We start from the raw sequence: 27,545 nt of genomic DNA, 5'->3' as shown, positions 1-27,545 counted from the left end.
TGAATTTCTTTCTCCTAGGCATGTATTTGTTAACACCAGTGCAAACATTTAAATGTTTCAAAGAAAACACCTTAATCAGAGTAAGTAAAAGAACCAATTGCAGGTATCTTAGATATTTGCAGAAGAGGTCTTTATTAAACTCCCATCATCACCCCTTCAAATAGTTCTGGAATTATATGAGACAGGGGTAGATTTCTAGATCTACAAGGCACAGGATAGATATCTAAATTTCTGCTTTCATCTGCTAGTGGTAGTTGGGTAAGTGGGTGCCTGGAGAATTCAAATGTTATGGTTTTTATTGGCAGACTTATGGCCATAAAAATAATTTACTGTATCACAAAAGAATCTAAATAGTCCTGGAATAACGGCATGGGGGCACAAGGTAAATAGGCAGGGGACAAGGCAGGGGTTTGTGAGATAATTCAATTAGAAAGAAAGAAAGAACCAAACTGTCATATGGAGTAGCAAAGCTTGCTTGGAATGGTGCATAGGTATTTTTTTACTTGAAATGCTGAACAAGGTGGTTTCTATCTATCATATCAGCAACAGTGTGTAACCAACTCTGTCATGCACTATCCCTCTGTGGGGTTGATAGTATCCAAGTGCCAAGGATATCCTGGCACCGGATATTTGAGATATGAAGATGAGGCTTTTTATCTCCTTTTAACACTGTAAAAGCACAGAGGGTATGTTTGCAGAACACACTAAGGCAGTGTCATGCAGGATAGAAGATAGGAGAGATCTAAAAACAGGCTGAGCAGCAAGGCTGCTGCCTGACAGCCTCTGGCTCCTGGCACCAAGGGCTCACGCAGGCACTTGCCGTGGTTATCTCTGCATGGCTGTCACTCCTCTGGTGGGTTTTGGCCTCTGTCAGGACATGCTTTTAATCAGTGTAGATAACCACTTTTAATCTTCTTAATTTAAATTGGTTATCTGAAGAATGTGGCAATTACTCTAGGCCTTGGAATATTTGGATTCATGTCACTAACCTATGGCAGCTTTTCAGGTCAGAAAATCAACTCTTAAATATTGGCCTACTAGTGCTTCTGAAGGCTGCTGATGATATGATAAAAACTTGATGGGGGTCAGACACAGCTGAGCAGTAAAGACTTAAAAAGATCTAGAGGAAAAATTTCTGATCAGAGAATGGGTAGAGTTGGAAGAGACCAGAGTTTTTTGGTTATCTGGTCAAACCTCCCTGTTCAGGCAGGATTACCCTAGAGCACATGGCACAGGATTGCATCTAGGCAGTTCTTGAATATTTCCAGTGACAGAGACTCTAAGACCTCTCTGGGCAGCCTGTTCCAGTGCTCTGTCACTCACACAGTGGAGTTCTTCCTCATGTTCAGATGGAACTTCCTGTGCATCAGTTTCTGCCCACTGTCTCTGGTTCTGTTGCTTGGCTCCACTGAGCAGAGCCTGGCTCCATCCTCCTGCCACCCTCCCTTGGGGTACTGACAGACATTGATGAGCTCCCCTCCCAGTTGTGTCTTCTCAAGGCTGAACAGGCCCAGCTCCCTCAGCCTGTCCTCACAACAGAGATGTTCCAATCCCTTCAGCATCTTTGTCACCCTCCTCTGGGCCTGTTCCAGGAGCTCCATGTCTCTCTTGTACTGAGGAGCCCAGAACTGGACACAGAACTCCAGATGAGCTTCACCAGGGCTGAGTAGAGGGGCAGGATCACCTCCCTCAGCCTGTTCGCAATGCTCTCCCTATGCACCCCAGGGCACCACTGGCCCTCCTGGCCACAAGGGCACTGCTGGCTCATGGACACTTGGTGTCCACCAGGTCCTTCTTTGCAGAGCTGCTTTCCAGCAGTTTGGCCCCAAGCATGTGCTAGTTCCTGAGGTTATTCTTCCCCAGGTGCAGGACCCCGCATTTGTCTTTGTTGAATTTTAGATGGTTCTTTTCTGCCCAACTCCCCAACCTGTTGAGGTGAGAGACAGCATCAAAAGCTTTGCTGGAGCTCAGGTAGAAAACATCCACTGCTTTTCCCCTCATCCATCCAGGTAGTTGTTTCATCATAGGAAGCAAGCAGGTTAGCCAAGCATGATTTATCTTTACTGAGTCCATGCTGACTGTTCCTGATCACCTCTGTGTCATCCATGTGGATAGAGATCCTCCAGAACAGAGGTGCTCCATCATTTCTCTGGGGTTGAGGCGAGAGGCTAACTAGCTGGAAGTTCCTGGGTCCTCCTCCTTGCCATTTTTGAAGACTGGGGGGACATTTGCTTTCTTGCAGTCCTCAGACTCCTCTCCTGATCTCCACAACCTTTCAAAGATGATCACGGGAGGCCTTGCTATGGTGTCTGCCAGCTCTCCCAGCACTCGTGGATACATCCAGTCAGTGCTCATGGACTTGTGGATGTCAAGTTTACCTGGCTGTTCTCTAACTCATTCTCCTTGAAAGGAAAGTGTTCTTTTCATCATTCCCTTACCTTGGTCTCCTGGGTCAAAGATTCCTGAGGGCTAGTCTTGTCAGTGAAGGCTGATGTAAAGATGATGTTTGGTAGCTCTGCCTGCTCTGCATCCTCTTTTACCAGAGTCCTTCTTCATTTAGTGACAGGCCCACATTATCCTTTGTTTTCCTTTCATTATTCATGTATTTGAAGAAGCCTTTCTTGTCCTTCACATCCTAGGCCAGATTTGATATCAGATGGGCCTTGACCTTCCTGGTCTCAGTCCCATGTACTCTGAAAATATCCCTATATTCATTCAGAGTGGCCCAACCCTGCTTCCATCTCAAGTATGTTTCCTGCTCACGCTTGAGTAAAGATAGGAGTTCTTTAAACATTCACACAGGTCCCTTCACACCTTTGCCTGACTTCTTGCTCATTGAGAGGCACTGTTCTTGAGTTTGGAGGCAGTCATCCTTGGCTATAACCAGCTCTCTTGAACCCCTTTTTCCTGCCTGTTGCATGCCTGTTTCCATGGGATTCTTCCAAGAACATCCCTGAAGAGGCTAAAGTTAGGTCTCCTGAAGCCCATAGCTGCAATCTTGCTTCCTGCCCTGTCTCATCCTTGCCTGGTACTGAACTCCAATGTTCATGATCACTGCAGCCAAGGCTGCCCCCAGCCTTCTCATCTCCAACCTTGGAGGCCTTCCCTGTTTGTTAGGATGAGGCTGAGAAGCCCACTATTCCTTGTGGGAGCTCCACTACCTGTGTCAGGAAGCTGTTATCAGTGCTTTCCAGGAAACTCCTGGATGGACTGTGTGTGTTTTGCTCTGTGGCTCCTCCAGCTGATGTCAGGGTAGTTAAACTCACAGGAATTAGTGTCTGTGATTTTGAGACTACTTACAGCTGCCAGTAGAATGCCTCACCCACTTCCTTCTCCTGATCAGGCTACCTGGTCCTCTGTAACTTCTAATATTTGTTTAATGAACTAGCCTAGAGTTTTCTGCATTGGAGTAGGTGTATCTGGGTTTCCCCTACTGGTATTGTAACCAACTGAACTTCAAAGGTTAACTTGTTTTCTGGGACTAGTGTACTGTGTTTAACTCAAAAATTAAACTGGAAAGGCTATCCATGTGCAACTGGAGCTGGCTTGGAAGAGCAATGCAGGACTGATGAGAGATAAAAGCCTCTAAACCTTGTCACTTGGGTAGGACAGAAGACAGAGCTGATATGGGACAAGGAATGTTATTGCCACTACTAACTCTGCAGAGCAGAAGGGGAAAACTACAATTTGGTCTTCATGAAACAAGACAAAACATGAGTGGAGACACTTAATTCTCATTCCAACTAGTCAGTACTGGTGTTTTTCGAAAGACTGCCCTGTGTTCTACAAACACAGGCTGAGCACACTTCTCTCAAGAAAGCAAGACTTCAAAACAGCTCTGACCATGCTAGGGCTGCTGGAGGGCTCACACTGATCAACAGGCTGGTGAAACTGGAAGGACTAATCTCAATCATTGCTTGGGGGTGGAATGGAGCCTTTTATGGCCTGTAAGAGAGGCAAAGAGTCTTGGTTCATCTGCACAACTAAACTGAACAAGGTCTGGAGGATATGCTTCAGCACTGGATTATGATTGTATTAGCTATTTGGGGGTGTGCTTCTTGACCTAGCTCAAGCCCATTTGAGAAGAATCCTCCTAGACAATGGCTGGGCACCATCTGGGGGCTTTAAGGACCAAGACTGGTCCAAGAAGCAACAGATGAGATAAATGGGAAAAGGTTAACTCATCACAACCAAACAGCAGAGCCTGGCCTTGGTTAGTTTATCATTACTAGTCTATCCAGGGAGATTTGCTTATAACTTGCACTAGCACTATTGCTGCGTAAATCAATTTCTCAGCACATGCTCTAATGGACAGACAGATAATGCCAAGCAGGTATCTCAGTTCCTGCCTTGGCACACTATAAAAAAAGGGTGCTAGGTTTGCTAATGGACTTGTGCTTTTCCTGCTCACCTGGCATAACCGATAAGAACAAATAGCAATGCTAGGCATTAGGAGCTTTCTAGACAGTTCATGAGTGATTAAGGAGAGGTCAGTGTGGACAAACAAAAGAAACAACAGGAATCAAAAAATGCAGATTGGGGAGGGAAGCAAGGTCAAGGAATACGCTAACAGAAAGATCCCTGAACAGTTATAAACAAAGCTGTTGTAGCCAGTTTTCTTCTAAGGTGCCCAAAGGTGGATGGGTATCTGATAGCACTTGTCAAATAACTCAAGTCCCTTAAGTCAACAGGCACTCAGCACTGTTGGTGCAATTTCAATTTGGAACATCAGTGCCTCAGAATATCTGATCTGCTGCAGGTGATTTGGCTTCTGTTTGGTTGTGGTTTTTGGTTTTTTTTTTCTTGCTTACTGTAACTGTTACATAAATATATACTGTAATAATGCAAGTACCTTTTCCATTCCATTTGGGTTACTCATGTCTCCTTATCTGGTCAGATTTTCTAATTAGCTATAGACTCACTTTCCTTATCACAAATATAATGAAGTCTCCTGGCACAGGAATTAATTATTTAAATAAATAATGAGGCTGTGATGCATTTCCAACACACCTATATTCCAGATGCTGCGTTTTCTTTATTTACAATTTTCTGTTGACTATTTAGTAATTGTTCTTGTCACCTATGTCTTAGAAGACAGCATAAGAAATTGCTCCATGCTCAGATTCCATTTGATATTCTTTAGTTTTCTTACCCTTGGGCTTTTTCTCAAAAAAATCCAGCCTTTTATTTTTGTTCTCTTCCTACATGCAAGTCTTTTAACAGAGTTCACACATTTATGGGAGGAAGGCAAGAGTCTGGATGGAATTCCTCTGCCAAAGCTCATTCAACTTGTTTCATGTCTTTGTGCTATCTTTCATTCGGGATAAGGGTCAACAGCCAGTGTTAAATATCATAGTCCATTAGTCAATGGGGGCAGCTTACACAGACAAGAATCCACTATAAATTAATTCTCTTCACAGATAATCCATGTTTCACATGTGGTTTTTAAACATCATCTATGTTCTTCCAGAAGCTCAAATGGGAATATAAAAATACCAGCAAGGGGTGTGTTTATAATATGTAATCAGTATATCAGGATTAATTCACAAGTCTCCCCTCTATCACTAAATATTGACATTGATATTGCAAGATATTAATATAGAACTTTAAGTCTGTCCTCATGCTTATTTATTGGGGTGCAAAGCTCCTCACTGTTATCTTCTGGGAAGCAACACCATGCAGCCAGTGGTCAGCCACCCCCATATGCATGCCCCCCACATTTGGTGCTGTCCTGCTACTACCCTACCATGTGATTCAGAGCTGAGCAAACTTCTCAGCATAGATGCAAATCTTTCATAACTGGTCTGAATTGTTTTCTTCATAAAGCTGTAGCTGGTAACTACTCAGAACTGCTCAACATTGACTTCTTTTTCTTAACTTATCTTCACCTATCTGATTCTCCCTTCTCCCCACAGAGCTTTGATACATTGCAGGCAGCAACCTCTCTCCTGTCACTTTCTGTAACACACAAATCCATTTACTTGGTGTAAATTGTATTCATTTTAGATAAGTTGGCACCTATTTTGTAAGTAACCCTTCCGAAATTCTTTCTTGTCCATAATTTATTTGCTAGAGGTGATTCTGAGCAGAACCAAGGGAGAAAGAAAAATGATCAGCACTTACTCTGCCTTATGCATGACCTGTGTTGTTCAGATGGCTGGACTTCTATCAAATATGTATAGACAAACTATATAGAGCAGTTCAGCTCTACAGCTGTGATTTATTATTTCCTTATTCCCACCCTGAACACTCAATATGGGCTGCAGAAACTATAAACTTCAGTGATCATATTTCAATTTATGAAAAATTATTCTTGATGCAGCAACTCTGTTTCTCTTCTCTCCCTGCTTTCCTTGTGGATGTAGCAAACTATGTAGCTACTTTGTGTAAAGAACCATTCTCCTTCTCACTGGGAATTGGCTGATTCTCTAGGTTGCCAATAGCCCCCTGGCTTTTATAAGAAGTGAAGGACAATAATGTAACTAATATTATTTTAGCCTTCAGGATTGCCAGTTTATTGTGAAGAGCTGCTTATCTTAAAATAATTTGGTAGAACTTCTGATGTAATAGGCAACAATGAACAAAGATGGAACTATTAACTGCTGGCGTCACGAAATACATTGCAGCTTCAGCAATTGCCTTCTGAAATATAGATGTTGAATTGTGTTTCTGGCAGAACTCTTCAAATTAGTTAATTACTAGAGTTCAGAACATGGGCTTTAGTGAGGAAAACAGAGTGAGCTGGAGTGCTAATACTTAACTCTGACTGTGTTTACACAATCTACACCACTGCTGCTTGGAGAACTCCCAGATTGCAACACATGGGCTGCAATCACACCACCACTGACAAACTCCTATGGGATTAGTATTTCACCAGCGGCTTCGATTTTGCTACGTGTGACATTTGTAGCAAAATACACCTTTAATGTGTAGCTAACTATAAGCAAGATTTGCCTTATGCAGGCCCAAATAGTATTTTGTGAACATCTAACTGTGCATGCCATTTGCTACCTAACCTGACACTGTGCCTATGTTGTGACATTTGTCTGCTTGTCTTCAAGGGCTACTGACTTTCTGCAGGGCTTCTGGGTTTACCATCTAAACCTGCTCCAGTTTTAATACAGATGCACAGTCTTCTTTTATTAGGTGACAAAAATATAGCTGAGAGGGCTCTTGAGATAGCCATATCTTAAGGACCATTAAGGAATTTGATATAATTTAATGTGTTAAGGAATTTGATATAATCAAATTTAGCTGCACAAGTTTTTGCAACTCAAAAACAGACTCAAAAATAACGGGGACCATTTGCAATGGATATCAAATACACATAATCTAACCCCAGTGAGTAAAACAGTTTAGTATGTAAAAGTCAAGCTCCTTTCTAACACATTAGAATATCCACCTATATATAAAAAGAACAAAGTATGTATCTACAACTGTACTAAGAACAAAAAGTATTCTTTGCACAGTTCTTGATCAAATAAAAACTTGGTAACATGACACACAATTTACTTTCTCAGAGGGAGGGGGAGGAGCTTCAACATCTTCATTTCTATCCCATGACTTGTCAAGGGAGCTGCTGCCTCAAAGCATCAACTCTTCTCTCAACAGTTTTGAATTTTCCGTTTTCTGCAAGCAAAACATGCCTTGATGATATGTATGTATAGACATTTATATATAAATATAAAAATCTTTCTTGAAGGTCAAAGATTTTTTTCCTTTTAAATAATTCTTTTCTTACTGAAACCTCCTAAGCCTTGCTCTTTTGTTTTGAAAAACAAAACAAAATATTCCAGGTTTGCTCTGTGAGAAGACTGTATTCCTCAGAGAAAGTGAAAGCTGATTGTCTCATTTGAAGCTAAGAAAACAGACATGTAAATAATGATCTTGAGAGATGGCACAGCAAGACAGTATTTCATCCAAGAGGTGACTTAAAAGAAATTCCTCCACATACATGCTGAATTAAAAAAATATTTTTATTTACAAGAGTAAATAATGTAGTGCAAGGCAAGTGGATTTAACCCTCAATAATGCATAGATTGATGCAATTTATAGTCTGAGATCTACATTATTTTGCAGAGGTGACTGCACACCTGCTGTAAAGGTTAGACCCTTCCTACAGCTGCTTTACAGACAGCTTTAAATCAGACAGAAGGTATTTGCACTCTGTATGTGTTATCTGTATGTCCCATCCAACATTTATCAAATACACTGTCACTTAAATATGTGTCTTTTAGAGTCATTATAGAACATGAAATAAATCCTTGCCAGTGTTATCTACAGAAGAATACAAAAATAATTTTTTTGTTCACTTTGTGTTATCTGATCACACTTAAATATTCTTTTATTTATTCATTGGGGAGCTACTTTCTCTAATCAGTGGCTCTTGGCAGGAAGAGAAATATTTTGTTGTGTCCACCAGGAAATGTGGATGCTTGTAAAACTTTGACTAAAACTTAGTGATCATAACCAATATGTTATGACCATATTGCAAATATTCCTGGTGTGTTTTCTTTCAAAACAAAATACTTTCCACATTGAAAAATCAGCATGGAATATAAAATACCAAAAAAACTCATTTTTACCATTGCATGTACTGAAGTCCTGGCAGGTTTCCATGGAACTTGGAAAGTACTGGTGACTGGGTTTCGCTTTTATGTAATTTCAGTGATTCAGACTTGGAAAACTGCAAATTTCACCAATAAACTCAATACAGTAAAAGCAATTTAATAAGAGATTAGATGTGTAAGTAAAACCTCATTAAAACCTGTGGGATGTTTGCTTATTTTTCAATTAGGTACAGACTTTGCAGGTTTCCTTCAGGTCCTTCCATGACATACAGTATGATCATGTGTTGGGTACAGTGAGATAATCTGCATCATCTCTTTGGATTTAAATAAATTATAGGGATGGTTTTCCTCTGTAGTGGAGAAGTCAGATCAGTGAACTTCCCTACAACATCAGCTGTTGGACTGCATTATTAATGCCATGTACAGGGTTGGTTGCCAGTTCTTAGATTCGTAGTTGTTCTCATCCTGTCTTCCCAGTGGATGCCAACCTTAAGAAAACTGCACTTCAGCTGGTGACTAGAGGACTCTGAGGGTTTGACTCCTGCTGTGATAAATCATTTGAAACAGTAGGTTCATCTTGCTGTACTGCTCTGGTAGCATCCTCACTGTCATTCCCTAAGGAAAAAGGGACATCATGTGACAATGGTTCTGATCTTCTTCCAGGAGAATTAAAAGCATCAGAAGAATGCCAAAAGAATTATTTAAGAAAACTCCACTGTGTCTGGGAAGTCTACTAATCAATATTTAATTATTATGCGGATGTAAAATTACATATAAAAATATTATTCAAAGGTTTGGAAATACTGAAAGAATATCTCTAACTATATACTTTATAAATTTGTTGCATGATTCCCAAGTTACATAAATTAATAGCTGGTAAGAAAAGAAAGCAGGATTTCACAATTATTACAACAGGTTCTGTAACTCCTGTCTGAATGCATTTGCTGATTCTGTTACTGGTGTCAAGAGTCTGAACTGACTCTTACTAAGTTACTCAAATGTACCAGCTCTTGGAACCTCACTTTTTCTCCCACCTTGCATCTGAAGAAATCCAGTCCTATGATACAGGAAACACACTTTGACTACATATTGCAGAGACTACATAGGGAATCAGTGTCATATCATTACTGTGGAGAGATGGGGAATAATCACATGCAGTTAGGGTTTTTATTAAGAATCTCCTTTAGCAAGAGAAGTTCTTCAGAAACCAGCAGGTTTAAAGTTATGCTTTGCTTCATCTACTCCTTTTTAATGATCAAAAAAATTACTTATGTGTTAAAGTAGCTACTGCTCAGAGGTACTTCTATCAAATCTAGACTTCTGCTTTCATTTTTGAAGGTTTTACTGACCTAAAAAGATCACTCCTCTTTCTTCAATTTTACTATGACACATACTTACCAGATAAAGACTGAAAAGACTGCACTGCAAATGCAACAAGAATCGATAAAAGAAAGGTTCCCATGAAGTAGATCTGTGACAATAATTTTAAAAATATAGTTAGAGCAGTGCAAAGCCAAGCTAGAGCTCCAAACAAACTGTCCATGTAATAAAAGAGCAATACATACCAGAGTAGAGTGTAAAACATTGTTCCAGAGAACTCTCATGTAAAAATAAAGCAATGCTAATGAACATGGGCTAATTGATTCTTGGTTACTATTATTCCAGCACCTACAGCAAGAAGATAAAAACAACTAATTAGTCCTCCTCCACAATTTTGTGGCATCAATCATCTGGGGCTCTCAAATGGGTTTGCAGAACCAGTAATTCAGAAAAACAAATGAATATCATCATCACTTTCTCACAGATGGTGAAGTAAAAATTCAGAAAGATACCAGCTTAAACTTATAAGCACAGAATACCTTACCCTAGATGTGTGTCTTTTTATTTTCTTACTAGTCAACGATGGCTCTAAGCATCCAGGCTACACTTTCAAAGCAGTCACAGACCAGCTCTGACTAATGTGAGTCAACAGCAGAAGGACTTGGTTTAAAAATACATGTACAAAATTTAGTTGCCTACACAGAATACTGGTGCCAAAACTCCTTTAGAGACAATGCTGTCTAATAGAATGAAGTCAGAGCTTGAAGAGTATTCTAGGTGACTAGCACAAAGTACCCACCTCCTGTGGGGTGAGCTGAGCAGCTTTCTTATTCTATCAAATAGGACTTCACCAACCAGGGGAGTTTAGACAGCTAAATCACAGGCATCTATTTTAAGCTTCAACTGATTCTTTTCTACAAAGCTAAGGGAGGAAGTGATGATGCATATATATAGATATATACCTTTTCTGCATAAATTTTGTTATAAATATACACATAATTTAGTTATACATAGACTATGTGTATATATATATATATATAAGTATAGAAAAGTATGTGCCCTTTTGGACAAAATTGTATGATGGGAAAACCCTTCAGTGCTGCTGTCAACTCTGGAATTACTCTCATAGCAAAGCAGGTGGATTCAGCCCAAGTGAAGGCAGAATTCAGACTCCAGCTTACAATCTCAGATGGTCCACAACCCCTATGTATCTGACTAGCAGTTTCATGTTCATTGGAAGCAATTTAGGGTAGAAGTTCAGTCTAACTGCAGTGAAGAACAATTTCAGCAGATTGTTGGTGAAGAGACAAATGAGGTTTCAACGTTGGTGTCATCTCCACCCTTCTGGGTTCATTGAGTAGCAAAACAGATGATAAACCACACACTCATCCTTCACAGCCTCATGTATTGACCATTAGCTCCTGCTTCTTCAAATATTTGAAAGGCAATTCCACAAATTCACCAAATATTGTGTAAACTTCACATTCCCACTGTGCCTTCCAACACCTGTGGCTTTACCTGGGTAAAGGAAACTCAAGTTCTGTACTGGAACCAGAGGACACTACGTGGTTTGTCCATGAATAGTGCTGGCACAGGTCATTCAGGCAGCAGACCTGTAACATTCTCAGATATCTAACATTCTGTGCCACAACATCTGTGCCAGCCTGGACATATTTGCAGAATCAATAGGGAGGATTTTTATTATCCCAGTTACACATTTTCGAGTTGTGTATTAAATTATGCTACATTTAGAATTGAACTATTGGTTTGGACTGCATACAAATCACCAGTGCCTAACTTAGGAAATGAAATATATTGAACTGGAAAAGACCTCCTGGATTATTGAATCCAGTCCCTGCTATTTCAGGTAACCACATATAATCAGACAAAAACTGAAATATAATTAGGGAATTTAAGAATTTCAAGTATGTTGACCGTATCCTGCCTTAAATCACAAAAGTGAACAAAGTTAATAATTACAGGAGGTGCTGTCCTCCAGAGTAAATGTTACTCACGTGGAAAACCAGAAGATGCTGATTAATGCAAAACAGACTCACCTGTAATACAGCTCCTGAAGAAGTGATGTATTACTAGAATGCAATGCTTGATCAATTTCCAAGTGATCCAGAATGTAGGATGGTATGGAGTTGCCCTCTTCCATGACAAGAGCCAAATTGAAGAAACCCTAACAGGAAAAAAATGCACACCTTTGAAACATTAAATTTTCATATCTGTATTTAAGCACCAAGTATCTAAATAATTATAACTGTCTTCCCTAAATTTGTTTAGTATAATGTGATATTCATTGAATAATTATGAGAGCCTTTTCTCCTAACCATACACTCAGGTAAGTACTGAAAATGCCAAAGAAGCATTCAGATGCTGTGACATTCTTTTCTTAGCTCATATCTTTTTCCAGATGGTTTCTTTCTTATTTTGAATTGCTCTTTAAGTCCAGTCACCATATGAAACTGTAATTTTTTCTCCTAGGGAAATACAGAGTGAAAGCAGAAATGGATTTTTATTCTGTTACTGTACAATTCCCCTTCACATAGCTCCACAGATCAACAGAATCTGTATAGTGAAATTGAGAGCAGAAATTTCCTCAGACAATTTAAGTCCTTTATCTTATGGTTTTGCTTATTTGGACAAGTCTTAGGCAATCCTGTGTCTCTTCAGAGTCATGAAGATGAACACACATGAGACATTTTACAGGATTCCCCATCACTTCGACTTTCATACTTTAAAGTAACTATTTATGCATCTCTTCTTTCTTTTGCTAGCTTAGCAGTGATGTTTTGTCCCAATAACCTCAAAACAAAACCCACCCATGCTACCTTTGTAGTTCACATACAAGAGACCATCTGAGGATATTGCCATAGGGACAGGGAGAACAGAATATTGTACCCAGGACACTTCAGGAGGGCCTGAGAACAAGAAACTCAGTGGTGAAACACTGCATATCTTTGGTCATGTGACATGGTGTATTCTTTAATTATGAAGCATTTTAAGATGAAACCTTCATTAGTGAACAAAATTCACCCTGGGATTCACTTGGCATAATATACCAATGGAAATGGGCTAGTCTTCTTTTTTTTATCATAAAATGGCAGAGGATAGGACTGGAATACAACCCAGCAGTCTATTAATTCTTCTTCTTGAAATAGCAAAAATACTGAGGTCACAACTAAGTCAATTGCATCAAGGTAAGGTAGCACCAAATTAAGCCATTGACCTTTAGCTTACAAAGCAGCCTAATTCTAAGGCCATTAATCTATGCTAAGTTTATCTTCTCTTAAGAAACAGCAACTACTGACTCACAAGGTGTTTTGAAATAATTGTAACTTATTCTAGCAGGTTTCTTTTGTGCAGATGAGGCCAAACAGAAGAACCAGTCCCAGCTCAATTCTCTGATTGTTCCACACTCTGGTGTTTTGCCATGAGAGCAGACCCACCTGGGAATCCCCCTCCAAGGCAGCCTGGGCATACATCCTCATGGACAGCTCCAGGTCTCTAGACTGGTTCTGGTAGCCATAGTAGTAGAAATCTCCCATCTTCAAATAAGCTGTGGAAGAAATCAGCAGAAGATCATTTAGACTATTTGCAGCAACAGAATTACCCAACTATTAATGTGATGGAGAAATTTTCAGTAATTCTGTTTAAAGCACAGTACTAAAAGACAAATATACTCTTTCTCTCTGGTTGTCTCTGTGGCTACTTTGTATCAGCCTCCCACTGAAAATAATTATTCTTGATGAAATCTCTCATTGTTTCTTTTTAATGAATTTAATGAATGACATTACTTTTACAAAATCTGAGGCTTGAGAGTCTTTATATTTCATTCCTTCTTCACTTACTGAATCTGTCTTTGGACAACCTGAAGCCTTATTTAGCCAGATTAGCCCTACTAAACTGATGAAACATAAAGCCATGTCATCTATGTGTTTGCTCTGTACCTGACACTATGGTGGCTGAACCTTTCCCAAAAGTTAGAGAATGTTGCTGCTGACAATTTCATTAATTTCAAATCCTAATCAACCCAGGACAACAGTAAGGATACAATTCTCCTGGTCTAGAAGGGAGCAATGCCTAGCAAACATTTTACAAACATCTTTCTGTGACATTGCACCATAATGAAGTGCATCAAAAAAGAGGGCACTGACCCAGACAGGAGCAAGCGTGATGATCTGTGCTACTGAAGTTAAAAACTCCTGTGACTGTGTCTACACTTACCTGACCTAAATTTTCCTCCAATCATTTGAAACTCTTCTAGGCTTAGGCTTGTGTATCTACACAAGAAAATCCCACATGTTTTTACAGCGGGCTGAAATGGAATGACAGTTCCATCCTATGAGTCTGACTTCAGAAGTTTTTCTAATGTGAGCTTGTACCAGTGGATCTACCAAAGGGTTAACCAAACTACACCTTGCTAAGTGTCTACAAACTCCTCAGCTCCTCTGGCTTCAGGCTATATCCACGTGGTACTCAGTTTCCAACCTTTAAATTCCCACACTGTGTATTTAAATGAACAGCATGAATCATTTTTGTACTCCACTTTTCCACATGCTTGTTACAAATGACTGAAGTGCTCCTGTGAGACAATCAGATCAATGTTTTCAAATATTCAGTAAAGCTTTCAGAGACACCAAAATGACTTAGTTATTGAAGCCCTAGGTGTAGTAAAATTTAAGGCTGCGGAATGTAACTTATTTGCAAATAGACCTTAGAGAATCCTTTAGCTCTCCAGGGTAAGCTCTACCAATGTTGATAAACTCTGTACCCTAAGAGGAAAACTAATAATAAATTAGATAAGGACTCCCTTGGCCTTTATTAGCTTCTCATGACTCAATTATGATATGGAAGTATATTTGCTTTTGGATTTTCCCTTTGATAAACCAAACAGCATGAGCTTCTAAAGTCACCTGCTTTTTTTTCTTAAACTTTGAGTCAACTGCTCAGACTCCTAAATATCTAGCCCTTCCTCAGGGCTCATCTTTTTTATTTTATTAAAATTTTACCCATTTAATGTAATAAAAAGGAAATTTTCAAAAACCTGTGCTGAAATAAAACACTTTAATTACCTTTAATTACCCTGATATTCCTATCAAAACATGAATGATTAGAAGGAATTTATCTTCCCTCCCTCAACCTGCTTACTCACATAGAAGTTGTGACAAACGCAGTCCTTGAAATTTAAAAAAAAAGTAACCTTAAAATTTAGAAAAAATTCCTTATACATACCAAATGATGGAGCATTGACTTGAGAAACTGAGAAATTGTAGTATCTCCAGACACAATCAGTTGCTAGGTATTTTCTTGCTAGGTCCTATAAAGAAAATAATTGATTCCTTCATATTCCAGGTAAGAGACTAATGGCACACATTATCATTAATAAAGGGTCCTTTCAGGATAATGAGTTGTGCATTCATTTACTCACTGGTCTTTCTTCACAGATGTGTGCTAAATTTGACTGTGACACTTCAATCCCAGTTTCAGCTGCTAAGATGTAATGCAGCAGAGCTTCATGCCTACAGTTGGATAAAATAAATTAATAAAAACCTTTACAAAAATAACATGCATTTTACTTTCAGTTAAAAAAACCCAAAAGCACTAAACAAATGCATAAAATTGCCTACGAGCAAAATTTTGGCACAAAGTTTCAGAGCAAGGGGCTGGGGAAACCCATGCAACAGCGACATATACAGGCAATGCTTGGTGTAACCTGCCATGCTGCATCTCAAAAATTGGCTGCCCTTTTCCTCTTGCATTGAAGCTACTGGCTCCAGTGTGTGTTTACTCCAAGTGCCAGACTGATGGGAAAGAAGAATTGATTGAAGAAGAAGAAGAAGAAGAAGAATAGAGAATTGCCCAATTCTCTATTTAAATGTTTCAGATAAAACATTCTTAAAAGACTCTACTTAAAAAATCTATAATTAACTTAGCTGTGTATGTATCTGTCTAACACTCATCTGAGTATTTCTTTGGTATGCTTTATCTTTCATTTATGTGACTTGTTTTTTTCTTGTCTTTTTAGAAAGCGCTTTTTGAAAAAGAATTTGTCTCTCCTTATATTTGAATGTATGAATAGAAAAACAGTCTCTGTCCCTGTAAGGACTTTATGCATCTCACTGACTGTAAAGCAAGTAGTAAAACTTAATATTGCATTTGCAGTATAGCAATTCAGTATTCTGATACTAGATGAGAGCATCTCTTATATTCTCTGCCACTCATCTACTCTATACCATGAAGACCACACATTTAAAATTAAGAGGAAGACTTACAAATTGTGTGTAGTTTTAAAATCCCAAAACAATAAAAAACTCCACTTGGTGTACTTTTTCCTTCTGAAGTTTCCTATTCAAGAGTAGTGCTGCCAATGATTTTATCCAAAACACAAAGGTAAAAACCATGGCAAGTTTCAGGGTTCAATGGCTTGTTTAACTGGAAGCTAACTGGAAGATAAGGTCAAATACACATTTGACTTCAAGAGTAGCTGCTTAAGCAAAACCACTTCAAATCAAATTGTGAAAGCAGTTGCCCTTACAGAACTAGCAGGTGTAACCTCCTGTTATCCAGATATTTCTGCATGATTACAAATTATTCCTTGTACTTGCCCTGTAAAAACATCTAGTACAAGAGACACCTGGGACTACAGAAGGAATTCAAGGGAAAGATGGGAAATTGGTTGATCCTTAAGTGTCCAAGGGCAACTTAGAGAAGAAATTACATTTACAGCCTTTGCATCAGTCTTTGAAGATCAAACTACCATGACAGACAGATATGTAAAACATGTGTCTGCAAACAATGACTGAAGAACACATTACTTGGATGGATTGCAGTGCAACAATTTATACCTATGCAATTTACACCCAGGCATCTCAAGTAGGATGCCAGGAGATTTTCCCTCCTAGCTGTAGAGCCCTGATTCCTTTCTAGAATCTTTATGCTCTACCTGTCATCTACTTGTGGACTGCAAAGTGAGCTGGGCAGAGTCACAGGCTTGCACAACAGAACACACTACAAAAACATCAACAGAGTTTTTCAGTGTTCAGAAGTGGGTTCAAGTCTGAGAAGAAATGTCTGTGATGGACTGAGTGAAAGAACACCTACTAGGAATGGGTTACTCCAGAACAGTCCACTGACAGTTTCTTGTAGATCTCCCTAGCCTGAAGCACTAATTCAGTACTTACAGGGGGAAGCTGCAGGACTAAATGAGCCATTGTTTTGATCACATATGACAGTCTGATGTTTGCATACAATATCTGATGCTTATGCCTACAGAGGCTGCTAAGTGGAGATTAACCTGGACACTATTTTGAAACCTCTTGACTGGCTCATTGGATATTATAGCCCCCTATTATACTTACATAAAAGACAATACTAACCATACACAGAAAACCCTACAAATCTAATCCAGCAGCTGGACTTTTCATGACACAAAAATATACAGAAGAGAGAAGGTAAAATACAAGATTTTTAACAGAGAATAGTACAAGTGAAAGGTGTTCCTCTGGTTAATCCAGTGCACATTACAAAAATATTATGGGATGAGAACCACAGTTGATGCAACTATTTCACACTACAAACTCCTTGTTTTTCACTTGATTCTGTCAAAAATGTTGAGTTACATTTTGGGTCAACTTCTCCTTCCCTTTATGTCAATGGATGTTTTGCAACTGAGTTTTGTAATGCTACTGCTTTTTTTTTTCTTTGCAGTGATGGCCCATTATTAATTATTTTATCTTGCTATAAAGTAAGTGAAAAATAGAAAATATAGAGAACAGAAGAAACATACCATGAAAGCTCCAGATAAGCATTGAGAGCTTTTCTGATTACATGACCTAAGTAGCCATTCTTCTCTGCAATGTGTTTTGCCCAGCTGTGGAATAGAACAAACAAAAAATAAATGGTCATGCTCCAGAAATGTTATCCCAACTCATGTAGACTCAAAGAACACAAAAGGATATGGAATCACCATCTAACTTCTTCTCTAAGACAAACTATAGGATTTAACAGTAGTCACTGCATCAATCCAGTGACAATTGACTGAGAACATGAAGTCCATTAATCTCTGTAAGTGTATTAGAGACATCCTATGTTTTTTCTCCGCAATGTTTTTTAAGAAAACAAACGTAAGTTAATAGGTGCTACCCAAAATTATCTGCCTATTTTAGATGCAAATCTACCACAATGCCAACGTGCCAATTCTACCACCAATATTTCATCACCAATATTTCTTGAAAATAAAAAAATAGTGACGCTTTGTTAGGTACAACCTTTCAGAATTGTTCATACAATCTCTTTGAGTTGTTCTGGAAAAAAAAAGTTGTAAAAGTACTCAATATCTCTTAAAATCTACTGGTCATCTAAATAATACACATACTCATGCAGATCAAATATTATTGCAGAAGAATTTTTTGCCACGGAGGTAAACACTGTGAAGTACAAGATATTTAGGCCATTGACATCACCAAAAATCACCAATAATCAAAATAATCACATCAGAAATATATTCTCCTTTTATAAATGGTTTCCTTACTTACATTACAGCTTTTTCTGGATCTCTAGGGAAGTCTTCCATATTTCCTGTGATGTAATACAGAGAGCATCGCAAAGTCCCTTCAATGTGTCCTCCTTGGGCAGCTTTATAGAAATAGCGTGCAGCAACTGTCTGCAAAGAAACAAGACAGAATTAGCAACGCTGCATTATTAATCTTTATCGAGATTTCTTCCTCAGGACCCTTTTCATCAAAGGAATAACAATAGGTAGCTGGCTAATGAGGGTAAGATAGTTTAACTACTGTTAGTGTACTTAGATGAAATGAATTCTTCTAAATTTTTAATAGTTTAGGCTAGAGAAAAGTTTTGAAAACATATATTTGGGTAATACATGGAACATCAAACAGAAAAGTGTCTAAATGTTTAACTAACACTTACTAACACAAAAGTCTTGCATGCACTGACAAAGTAAAACTGGTTATTCTGGTAGTATACTGGTAGGAAGATTATTAAGGCATCCTGGAGAACAGAACTTGTGATGCCAAATAAGGCTGTGGTCAACAGTGCTCAAATCCTTGAAACTGGTTTATAAAAGATAACACAGATGGAGTAAGCAGGGCACAGCTACAGAAGTGGGAAGGCTGTGTGTGACTCCACATTTTACTCCACACATAAATGTGTGACTCCACATTTTACCCTCAGGAATAGTAATCAGTAAATAAACCAAACCAGTATACAAACAGAAATAATTTATTTCAGGACATTTTTAACCATCAATATATGCTTGTTAGTGAGCATGGACTACACACTCCTTCTTGCCATTGGCTTTGATGAATAAAGAAATCTGGGCACTTTTAGGTGTACTCTTATAATCAGTCCACTCTGAAATGTGGTTTTGGGTCCCTGGGGAAGGAAAATGTGTTTGCCAGATGCACATGTTGGTGAGCAGTGCTGCTGCTGACAGCAGAAATGCTCATTGTCTGGAGTATATCCAGATCTCAGAACTCAAAGGCCACACTGGAAACATTTTTTAGCTTTAAATATGAAGTCTGATGACATTTATTACAGTTTACCTCACTACATTTTTGCTGCTGTTCATACACTTCTAAGTTAATTAAAAGAAATATAAATAAAGTAGAATATTCCTATTAGGGGAAAATCTATTTTGCACTTATGTTAATGGGTTCTGTCACAGAAAAACAAAATACTGCTGTCTACCAGGACTGTATCAAATAGTTCCATTTTCAAGTCTGGATTGGAGGCCTCTCACTGCAGCTCTGAGGCTCACAGAAGCTATGTGAATGTAGCATAGCTGTTCATGGGTTCAGGGACAACGTTGTGCTTCTTTCAGTTATTGTGGAATCCCTTCCCTATAAACTTTCAAATCCAAAACTGAACCTGAAAGGTCACACGATGTGAGAGCACACACTATTCTTCCTGGCTGCTGTCACTGCAAGAAGTAAAACCTGTACCTGTTTTGTTTCTAAATTAAAAGAATACAAACACATGCATATAATTTTGACTGAGATATCTGAGCAACATTGCTCTCTCTCAGCAATCTGACTGAATCCCCAGTAAAATCCTTCTTTATGATAAAAGGTATCAAAATCTAACTTAGAGTGAACAGAGCAATCTCAACAATGAGGCAAAAACTTCTAAATTGGGCCCTAATGTAAGAAATAGTACCATTAAATATTTACTCACTTGATTTCTACCAGGTACTCCAGGGTAAATCCCATCTAAATATAGGACACCAAGGTTGTATGATGCATCTGGATTTCCCAATTCTTCAGCAATTAACCAGTGCTTGGCTGCTTTTTTGTAGTCTCTTTTAAAATTGTGGTAATACCATCCTAATCCATTCACTGCCTGGGGCAAGCCCTTAGGGAAGGAGAAGAGCAGTCTCAGGTCACACATTTGATTTTGCTTTTTTGTCACTTGTGGGACTAGGGGTTATAAACCCTTTTTTCCCCCACTACTTTTCTCTATGGCCTTGTATATAGAGTGAGGAATAAGACTCCCGTGTCATCTTATTCTAAAGAGTCTCATCCATGACTTTGACTTGTTGACAAGAAACTGTGACTATTTTCCCCTGTCTCCTCTTCCAAGCCAAACAGGACACTTGTTCTTGTGAATACCCAGAAACTGCTTGACAGGATTAGCAATCAAAAAACCCACTTCTTTTAAACTAGAACATTTCCTTGAAAATAAATAGAAAGCAATGTACACAGAACTTTGTAATGCTGCTTTCAAAATGCATTTCACCAACATCATACCGATCAGCTTAAGATATTCCTACTTGCTATTACTAAGTTGCATCTTTACATCTTGGCTCAAGAGAAAATCTTGAGACAGTTTTTATTGTTGTTGCAATGAGTCACCACTTCCTTGCATAAACTGGTGGATCATATGGGGCTGTAAGTATGCCAGCAGTGTTACTAACTTGCACATTAAAATGCAAGAGATGGTAAACTTTTCAATAATTATGATGTTGTTTCTGTATAGAAAATGTGCACTGGAGCATAAGAACCCAAGTGTTGGAGTTCAAGAAGAGTAAGGAAATTGATGTCTCTAGGAGTCTTCCAGGAAGCTGCTCCTCAGATCCTGAATCAAAGGTATTTTGATCACATCATAAAAGCCTCTCAGTTTATTTAAGCCTTTCCCAAACAGGCAGTAGAACAGATAGTCTCTCTTGTTTCAAAGGAATCCCAGAATTGGCACAAATCTTTTCTGACAGTGGTCAGCAGTGAAGTCCTACTGTCATAATCAGTCATTTAACTAATTCTGGTTCTAAGAGCTAGGAATGTATTCAAGTCTAGGCACTCTTTCATCTTTATTCTAAGGACCAGATCATGGCCCGGGTAACCCGGCTGTCCTAGATCATTAAATGGAGCGAGGCTCCTCTGCTCTGTGGTGCTCAATGTTTCTCTCTCCTATAGAAATAAATCAGGAGACTTGGGGACATCCAGGTCTTCTCCCTTTATGCTTGGAAATATGAGGCAAAAACATACTCCTGGATCAAATATTCAGTCTGTAAATCACTTAACTAACATCAAGTTCCAAAAGATGTAAGTAGACAGAATTTTTTTTTCTTTCACAGAAATTTTGGCTGATTTTAAGTGGTCTAGTCTCCTAACTTGGGCAGACAATGGCTTTCACCATTCATAGTGATAACACAGGAAGAAGCAAGCAGTATGACCCAGAATTATGGTAACAGGCATTTTATATAAATCAGAGTTCATAGTTATTAGCACCTAGTACAGAACTACTACAGTAAAATATTTATTGCATTTTACCTTGGCTGCTGCTTTCTTCATCAATTCCAATGCAAGTTTTATATTCTTTTTCACACCTTGACCCTAGGAAATGGATATGTGAAACAATCACTGTTTACAAATGCAGGCTGATAAAAATTCACTTATGCACATCCAAAATGCCTTTTAATATTGATGCTATTACCTACTAAGTGTCATTCAGCTTTAAACAGTTACAACAAAACAAGCAGCTTTGTGTTCATCCTTCCTTCACAGCTTTACAAAATCTCAGTGATTCAGCTGAGAAACAATTTCACCAGTATATTCAAGTGTTTTTTATAGGTAAATAATATCACAGATCTTTAAGTGTGAGCAACTAAGGAAGAATAAATAGCATTTAAAGGGCCATAGGTCGTGCACAGTTTGGCAGTAAGAGCTCTCAGCTTTCCTGAAAAGATGTTAGAGTGTCTCTAGAGGAAATACACAGATGTCATGCTTATGATGTCCACATAAAATAATTCCAGACACAGGTAAAACAGATTATGTGTGCTCAAAAATTAACACAAGCAAAACTTAAGCAAGGATTTTCGAGAGAAAAACTTTCCACTGTCTAAGGAATGAGATGAAGACCTAGCAGTTCCTCACCACCTAAACTTTAGTGCTTGAATGAATGTCTTATGGGTGACATCACTTAGCTGATACACCTTATTTGACTCAGGTGAGGTCATGCTTCAGTTTAGCATCTTCTGTCTACTGCTTCTAGCAGGGAAAAACTAACTGCATGCAGAGATAACTTAATTCCAACTAAAAAAAATCCTGATAAAGGGCATTCTAAGAAAGGATCAAACTTTTACTTACACCTCTATACCAAAGCCTATGCCTACTAGCTGGTTGGATTCTTGAGGTGACAAGACATTAGGAAAAATTAGGACCCACAATTTGGGTGGTATTGCTCCTGAATATGGAGAGCAATAAAATAAGATTGTTTTTAACTTGCTCTTTTTAAAAATTTTGTGCCTCTTTTTGGTAAAAATCAACATTAGCTTCATCCCTATTGATTGATTTTCAGAGTGAATGTAAAAGCACTTGTATACACTCTTACCATGTGTCACTGCAGATAACTTAAAACATCATGTTAAAGGGACAACTATTTTGAAGTGAAAACATGAAATATGACTTACCTTAAACAACACAATGGCGTAATCATATATCAACACTGGATCTTCTGTTTCTATTGCACCCTTTGCATACCATTCTATTGCAGCTTCAGGATTTTTTGCCACCCCTTGTTGGCCCCAAAACAGCATCTGAGCCAAACGTTGCTAAAAGAAAACAACTTAAGTAGTAATGCTATAAATGCTAGTATTGAAACTGGAATTGCAGGAACAGACTTTTGCAGGCTTAGATGCATTTCAAATATGAGAAGAAACTACTATACACCCTCAACAGTTTGAAAACAACTGGTTAACAGGAATATGCAGAGAGCTTTTCAATGGTGGAATGTACTGATGCTAACTCTACAGCAGGCTTATTTTTACAGTTGTCAGTATCATAGAGTCTGGATTGACTGAAGTGCAGAGGTAAGTGACAGATCTGATGCATGTAAATGGCTCAGTATTACAATATACTGCTACTGGTCTCAGATCAGCAGCAGAATTGCATACAAAGCCAGGGAAAAGGATCAGAGAAGGAGGTTGCCAAGACACTTGTTGAAGACAAGTTGAAGACACTTGCCTTCTGCCTTGCATCATTGTCATGGCTTTTGCATGGATATTATTGAACAGGAACATGAGAAATAGTCTAGGCTAAGAAAAAAGAAGCAATTCTGGGTGGAAGGAGGAAAGTCTGTCTGCTCTCCTCTGCAACTTTCCTACATGGTCTATAGATGTACATTCCTAAGTGTGTCTAAAACCAAGAACGGGGAAAGTTATTGCTTTATACCTGTGCAGCTGCATTTCCTCTTGTTGCTTCATGTTTTAACCACATAAAGACATCACCATTTTCTTTTGTTTGAGCTTTTAGCAGTTCATCATCCATCAGTCTTATAGTTTCAACAAATGCCTGAAGAGTAGGTGAACAGAAAAAAAATAACTTCCACATGAATTTCACAATGGATTTCTACATCTGCAACCAAAATGAAAATGTTGTCCATGTCCTGCTTATCCCTAAAAATGATTAGTTCTGGATTTTAAAATTCTTATCACTCCTGTGTTGGCCAGTGCATTAAGAACTATTCTTACATCCCCTGTAAAAAACATTTACTGCTTTGTTCCAAAACTGTAAGTCCATTCTACACTGGAAAGATATGCCAAGACACTAACAACTGAAAAAAAACCCTCAAACCATCTTTTTTGGTTTTAAAAATGACAAAGAAGTATATTTAAGTCTTTCAAAGCTTTAATATTTCTATAGAAATTGCTTTCAAAAGATTAAAAAAAACTGGCAGAAAGCTTGATGAAGACATGACCCACAGCACTCTTATCTAGGTAAGTCTGCCAGCTTTTAGTTCTTCAGCAATTAGAATCTCTCTATTTCTGTACAATAATCATGCTTTATGATAAGCCAGGATTCCAGCACTATTCTTTACAAATAAAGTTGTGCTACCTCCTGTTAGCAGCCTATTCTGAAATTATTTTATTGTAACTTTATCAGATAATTATTTAACAACCAAGTAATTACATTTGATTATTGAAAAGGTTAAAGTATGGAGAGGATAATTCATTTTTTGCAGGAACTTCATGATGTCTGTCTATTGAAACAGCAGATCAATTGCTTAATAAACACATCCAATTATATTAATAATTAAAAGTCTGAGTGAGGATTCAGGGGCCAAGACTAAGGCTTGGACTTTAATAAAAGACAGGCTTGAGGACAATTCTGAGGATTTGAGTCTGATATTGATTTTGATTCCCCCTTCTTAAGAAACACAGTAATGATACCTACATATAATTTGGGGAATTTTGTGACAATCATTGGATCATAGAATTATTTGGGCTGGAAGGGACTTTTGAAGACCATTTAGCCCAACACCCCTGCCACAGGCAGGGACATGAATCAGATGAGCCAATACTTGTAAATCAAGATAGAAGTCTTCTGGTCACATAACATGAATATGAAAAAGAACTTGCACAGAAAAAGATTCAGATACACTTCTAATTCTTTTACCTGTTCCCCTTTTATATTGTGTTGATCCAGGGATGTCTTTATTGCAATATTGCTGTAATAAGCGTAAGAAAGCTCCAAATCAAGTGGATAGTTATTAATCCCTTGGTAATGTTTATAGCCAAGATTCATCACAGAAAGTCTCTCGTTCCCCTGAGCACCAACCAAACTATATAGCAGTCCCTGGCAAAATCAACAGACATAAACAAGAGTGAATTCACTGCACATCTCACAAGCTAAGCACTTCCCAGGAAATTTCCAGGGAACAGAATGTTCATTCTGGTAGCTGATATACCAGCTATATTATGTAAACACAGTTACAGAAGCAAACACAGCCCATAAAGTAGTCAAAGTGTCTTATGTTTGCACAGAAACATTGGAAAGAAAAACTAGGCTCTAAATACTTTTCAAGTATTGCATTTATTCTGTCATCACTAAATGTGCAGCAGTTTTGCAATGTCATTTTAACTATGGTGTTATTTATACTCTGACACTTCTTATGCTCAGCAGTGATTTAACCAGTCCCACTGAAGCCAGCTGGAGTTTTCACACTGAATTCTGTGAAACATATGGAAGCTAACAAACAGCATTTGAGAATCTTACCCTAGGGATCTGACAGAACTAGTAGGATGGAATCTGTGGCTGATAAGGTTTCAGCACAAATCTCCCTTGAGATACATGTTAATTGGTCTATGCACCACACATATGCCAAAAATTTTTTGCCAAAAAAATTTTTTTGCCAAAAAAAACTTTCAGCACTACTATTATTTTTCAACTGTACAGTAAGAAAACCAGTGGTGTCCCATCTATGCTGGATATTAAATTGTTTCCTTCACTACCTGAAGCAGATCCAGTGATGAAATTACTTAGCCTCCATAATAAGCACTGTATACTCTATAATTAGGGTATAAAAAAGGTTCCTGTCTAAGGTTTCTTGTTTCTGAAGAATTGCAGGTGAGCTTTGTCTCTGATTGGCCAGTAAGAGGTTCTTCTGATTTTATGTCCTCTAACCACAACAGACAGATCTACTATTCTTTATGAGTGTTTTATATTTTACTATTATACCACAATTAAATATCTGCTGGCAATTTTAGGGTTGTCTTCTTCCCCTGACACATAAACACCTTCCCTTTATTTGACCTAGAACACATTGAAACATTTCAGTTATTTGCAAGCTGCCTAAGAGGTCAGGAGTTCTCAACCTCTGCAGTTGCTCAGTTTGAAGCACAGTCACTTTTACAAAAGAAAACTGCTCTACTTTGGTTACCCTTGCTCATTTAATATACTCAGTGTCACATTTTTGCACACTCTAAAATCAGACTTCTTCCCTGACTGTACTATGCAACCTTTCCAATTTAGATTTGGCTGATCTGGGACTTTTTACCTGTCTTCAAATCACTGTGGGTGATTCAAGGGCTCTTACTCATCCTGGCTCTCCAGTAACTAGGAAAAGCAGTACTTTCTATGCTGTTCACTTTACTACCATTTTTAGATCTTTACTATATCACTGATGTCCTTGTCCTCCTTGAGCAGGATAAAGATTACCACCACCAGGCCTTCACAAAGATATCACTGCCATCAAGGTATTTATCAGTAGCTTTATTGGAGAATCCCTTCAACCACCTGGATCTGAGGGCCATTTCACCTTTTTTAATTCAATGGATCATCCCATTTCTTAACTGTCTTTAAAGGTTATTAATTTCACAGACATAACAGCACATGTTAAGTATGGTACCTTTATACGATCCACAGGCACACCAAGGCCTGTTTCAAATATAACTGCAAGGAAATAGGAAGCCTTATGGTATCCACAACAACTGGAATCCACCAGGAGAGGGACAGAGGAGCCCAAATTGCTGAGGCCATTGGCACTGGACAGACCTTTCACAACCTTCTCAAATATCCTTCGGCCAACTTCTACAACAGTATCACTTCCATCTTCTAACACCAAAAATAAAATATAGAACACACAGTTGTTGTAAGAGTTCAGATTAGGAACCAATTTCCCCAGAAACTGAATAACAGACAGAATAATAGATTCTGTTATTTCTCAAGCTGAATGGTACTCTCAATGCAGACAAAATTCCTAGAGAAATAAGGTATTACTGAATATGAAGAGTGAAAAAAATCCAAAAGATCATCTCAAAGTAACCACTAAAAAAATAAGGATATTTCTATGATTCTTTCTACCTAGTAAGACATCCTTCCATCTGCAGCATATTGCAATATATAAGCCACTAAACACTCCCTTATTAAGTTAGCTAATATGAAAAAAAAAGTATAACAAATTAAGTCAAATGATACTAAACACACAACAAATATTGTTGAGTTATTTAAGAACAATTTAAAAAAAGAAACATGATTACCATCTGGACTACTGAAATCCATCTCTTGTAACAGTTTGAACAAAGTGTGGTACTTTTCCCTGAGCTCTTTTCCCCACATGAAAGCATCACATTTGGATTTTTCTCCATATTTGTGAATCTGCTCCAAATAATAGTTTTCATAGTAACCTAGAGAAAGCAACATATTTAAGACATGAAAGTTGACTTTTTGTTCTTGAAAGAAGTTTCTGACAGAAAAAAAATTTTCTCGTAAACTCAAAATTCATTGACAAGATGAACACACCCTTAACACAAAGCTAAAAACTCACCAGCTAACACAGGCCACTTACAAATACATTTAGATTTCTTCTTCCATAATCTGGTGACAACACATTCAATCTAATTCAAATTAGAAA

The 27,545-nt window shown here is 38.2% G+C and overlaps 1 protein-coding gene across 2 annotated transcripts in view; it reads right to left on the bottom strand.

The window, feature by feature from the left end:
- Positions 1-7,958: 7,958 nt before the first annotated feature.
- SEL1L3 (SEL1L family member 3) overlaps positions 7,959-27,545 on the bottom strand; it is a 33,628-nt gene continuing 14,041 nt past the window's right edge. Inside the window, exons 9-24 of one of the 2 annotated variants that reach the window (XM_054632966.2) lie at positions 27,172-27,318; positions 26,541-26,746; positions 24,809-24,988; positions 23,585-23,704; positions 22,825-22,965; positions 21,686-21,748; positions 20,094-20,270; positions 18,434-18,561; positions 17,686-17,769; positions 15,328-15,418; positions 15,132-15,216; positions 13,346-13,455; positions 11,948-12,075; positions 10,136-10,238; positions 9,969-10,041; positions 7,959-9,185 (exon numbers count right to left, since the gene is read on the bottom strand). In XM_054632966.2, coding sequence (XP_054488941.2) covers positions 9,076-9,185; positions 9,969-10,041; positions 10,136-10,238; positions 11,948-12,075; positions 13,346-13,455; positions 15,132-15,216; positions 15,328-15,418; positions 17,686-17,769; positions 18,434-18,561; positions 20,094-20,270; positions 21,686-21,748; positions 22,825-22,965; positions 23,585-23,704; positions 24,809-24,988; positions 26,541-26,746; positions 27,172-27,318 — 1,946 coding nt within the window. In that variant the 3' untranslated portion in view covers positions 7,959-9,075. The remainder of the gene's footprint in view (positions 9,186-9,968; positions 10,042-10,135; positions 10,239-11,947; positions 12,076-13,345; positions 13,456-15,131; positions 15,217-15,327; positions 15,419-17,685; positions 17,770-18,433; positions 18,562-20,093; positions 20,271-21,685; positions 21,749-22,824; positions 22,966-23,584; positions 23,705-24,808; positions 24,989-26,540; positions 26,747-27,171; positions 27,319-27,545) is intronic. The other variant, XM_077177649.1, reaches the window with a different exon arrangement.

Source organism: Agelaius phoeniceus, chromosome 4 (genome assembly GCF_051311805.1).
Source record: "Agelaius phoeniceus isolate bAgePho1 chromosome 4, bAgePho1.hap1, whole genome shotgun sequence".
In the NCBI taxonomy this organism is placed as follows: domain Eukaryota; kingdom Metazoa; phylum Chordata; class Aves; order Passeriformes; family Icteridae; genus Agelaius; species Agelaius phoeniceus.
Note: the sequence above shows the minus strand (reverse complement) of the source record. Positions and strands in the feature narration are given on the sequence as shown.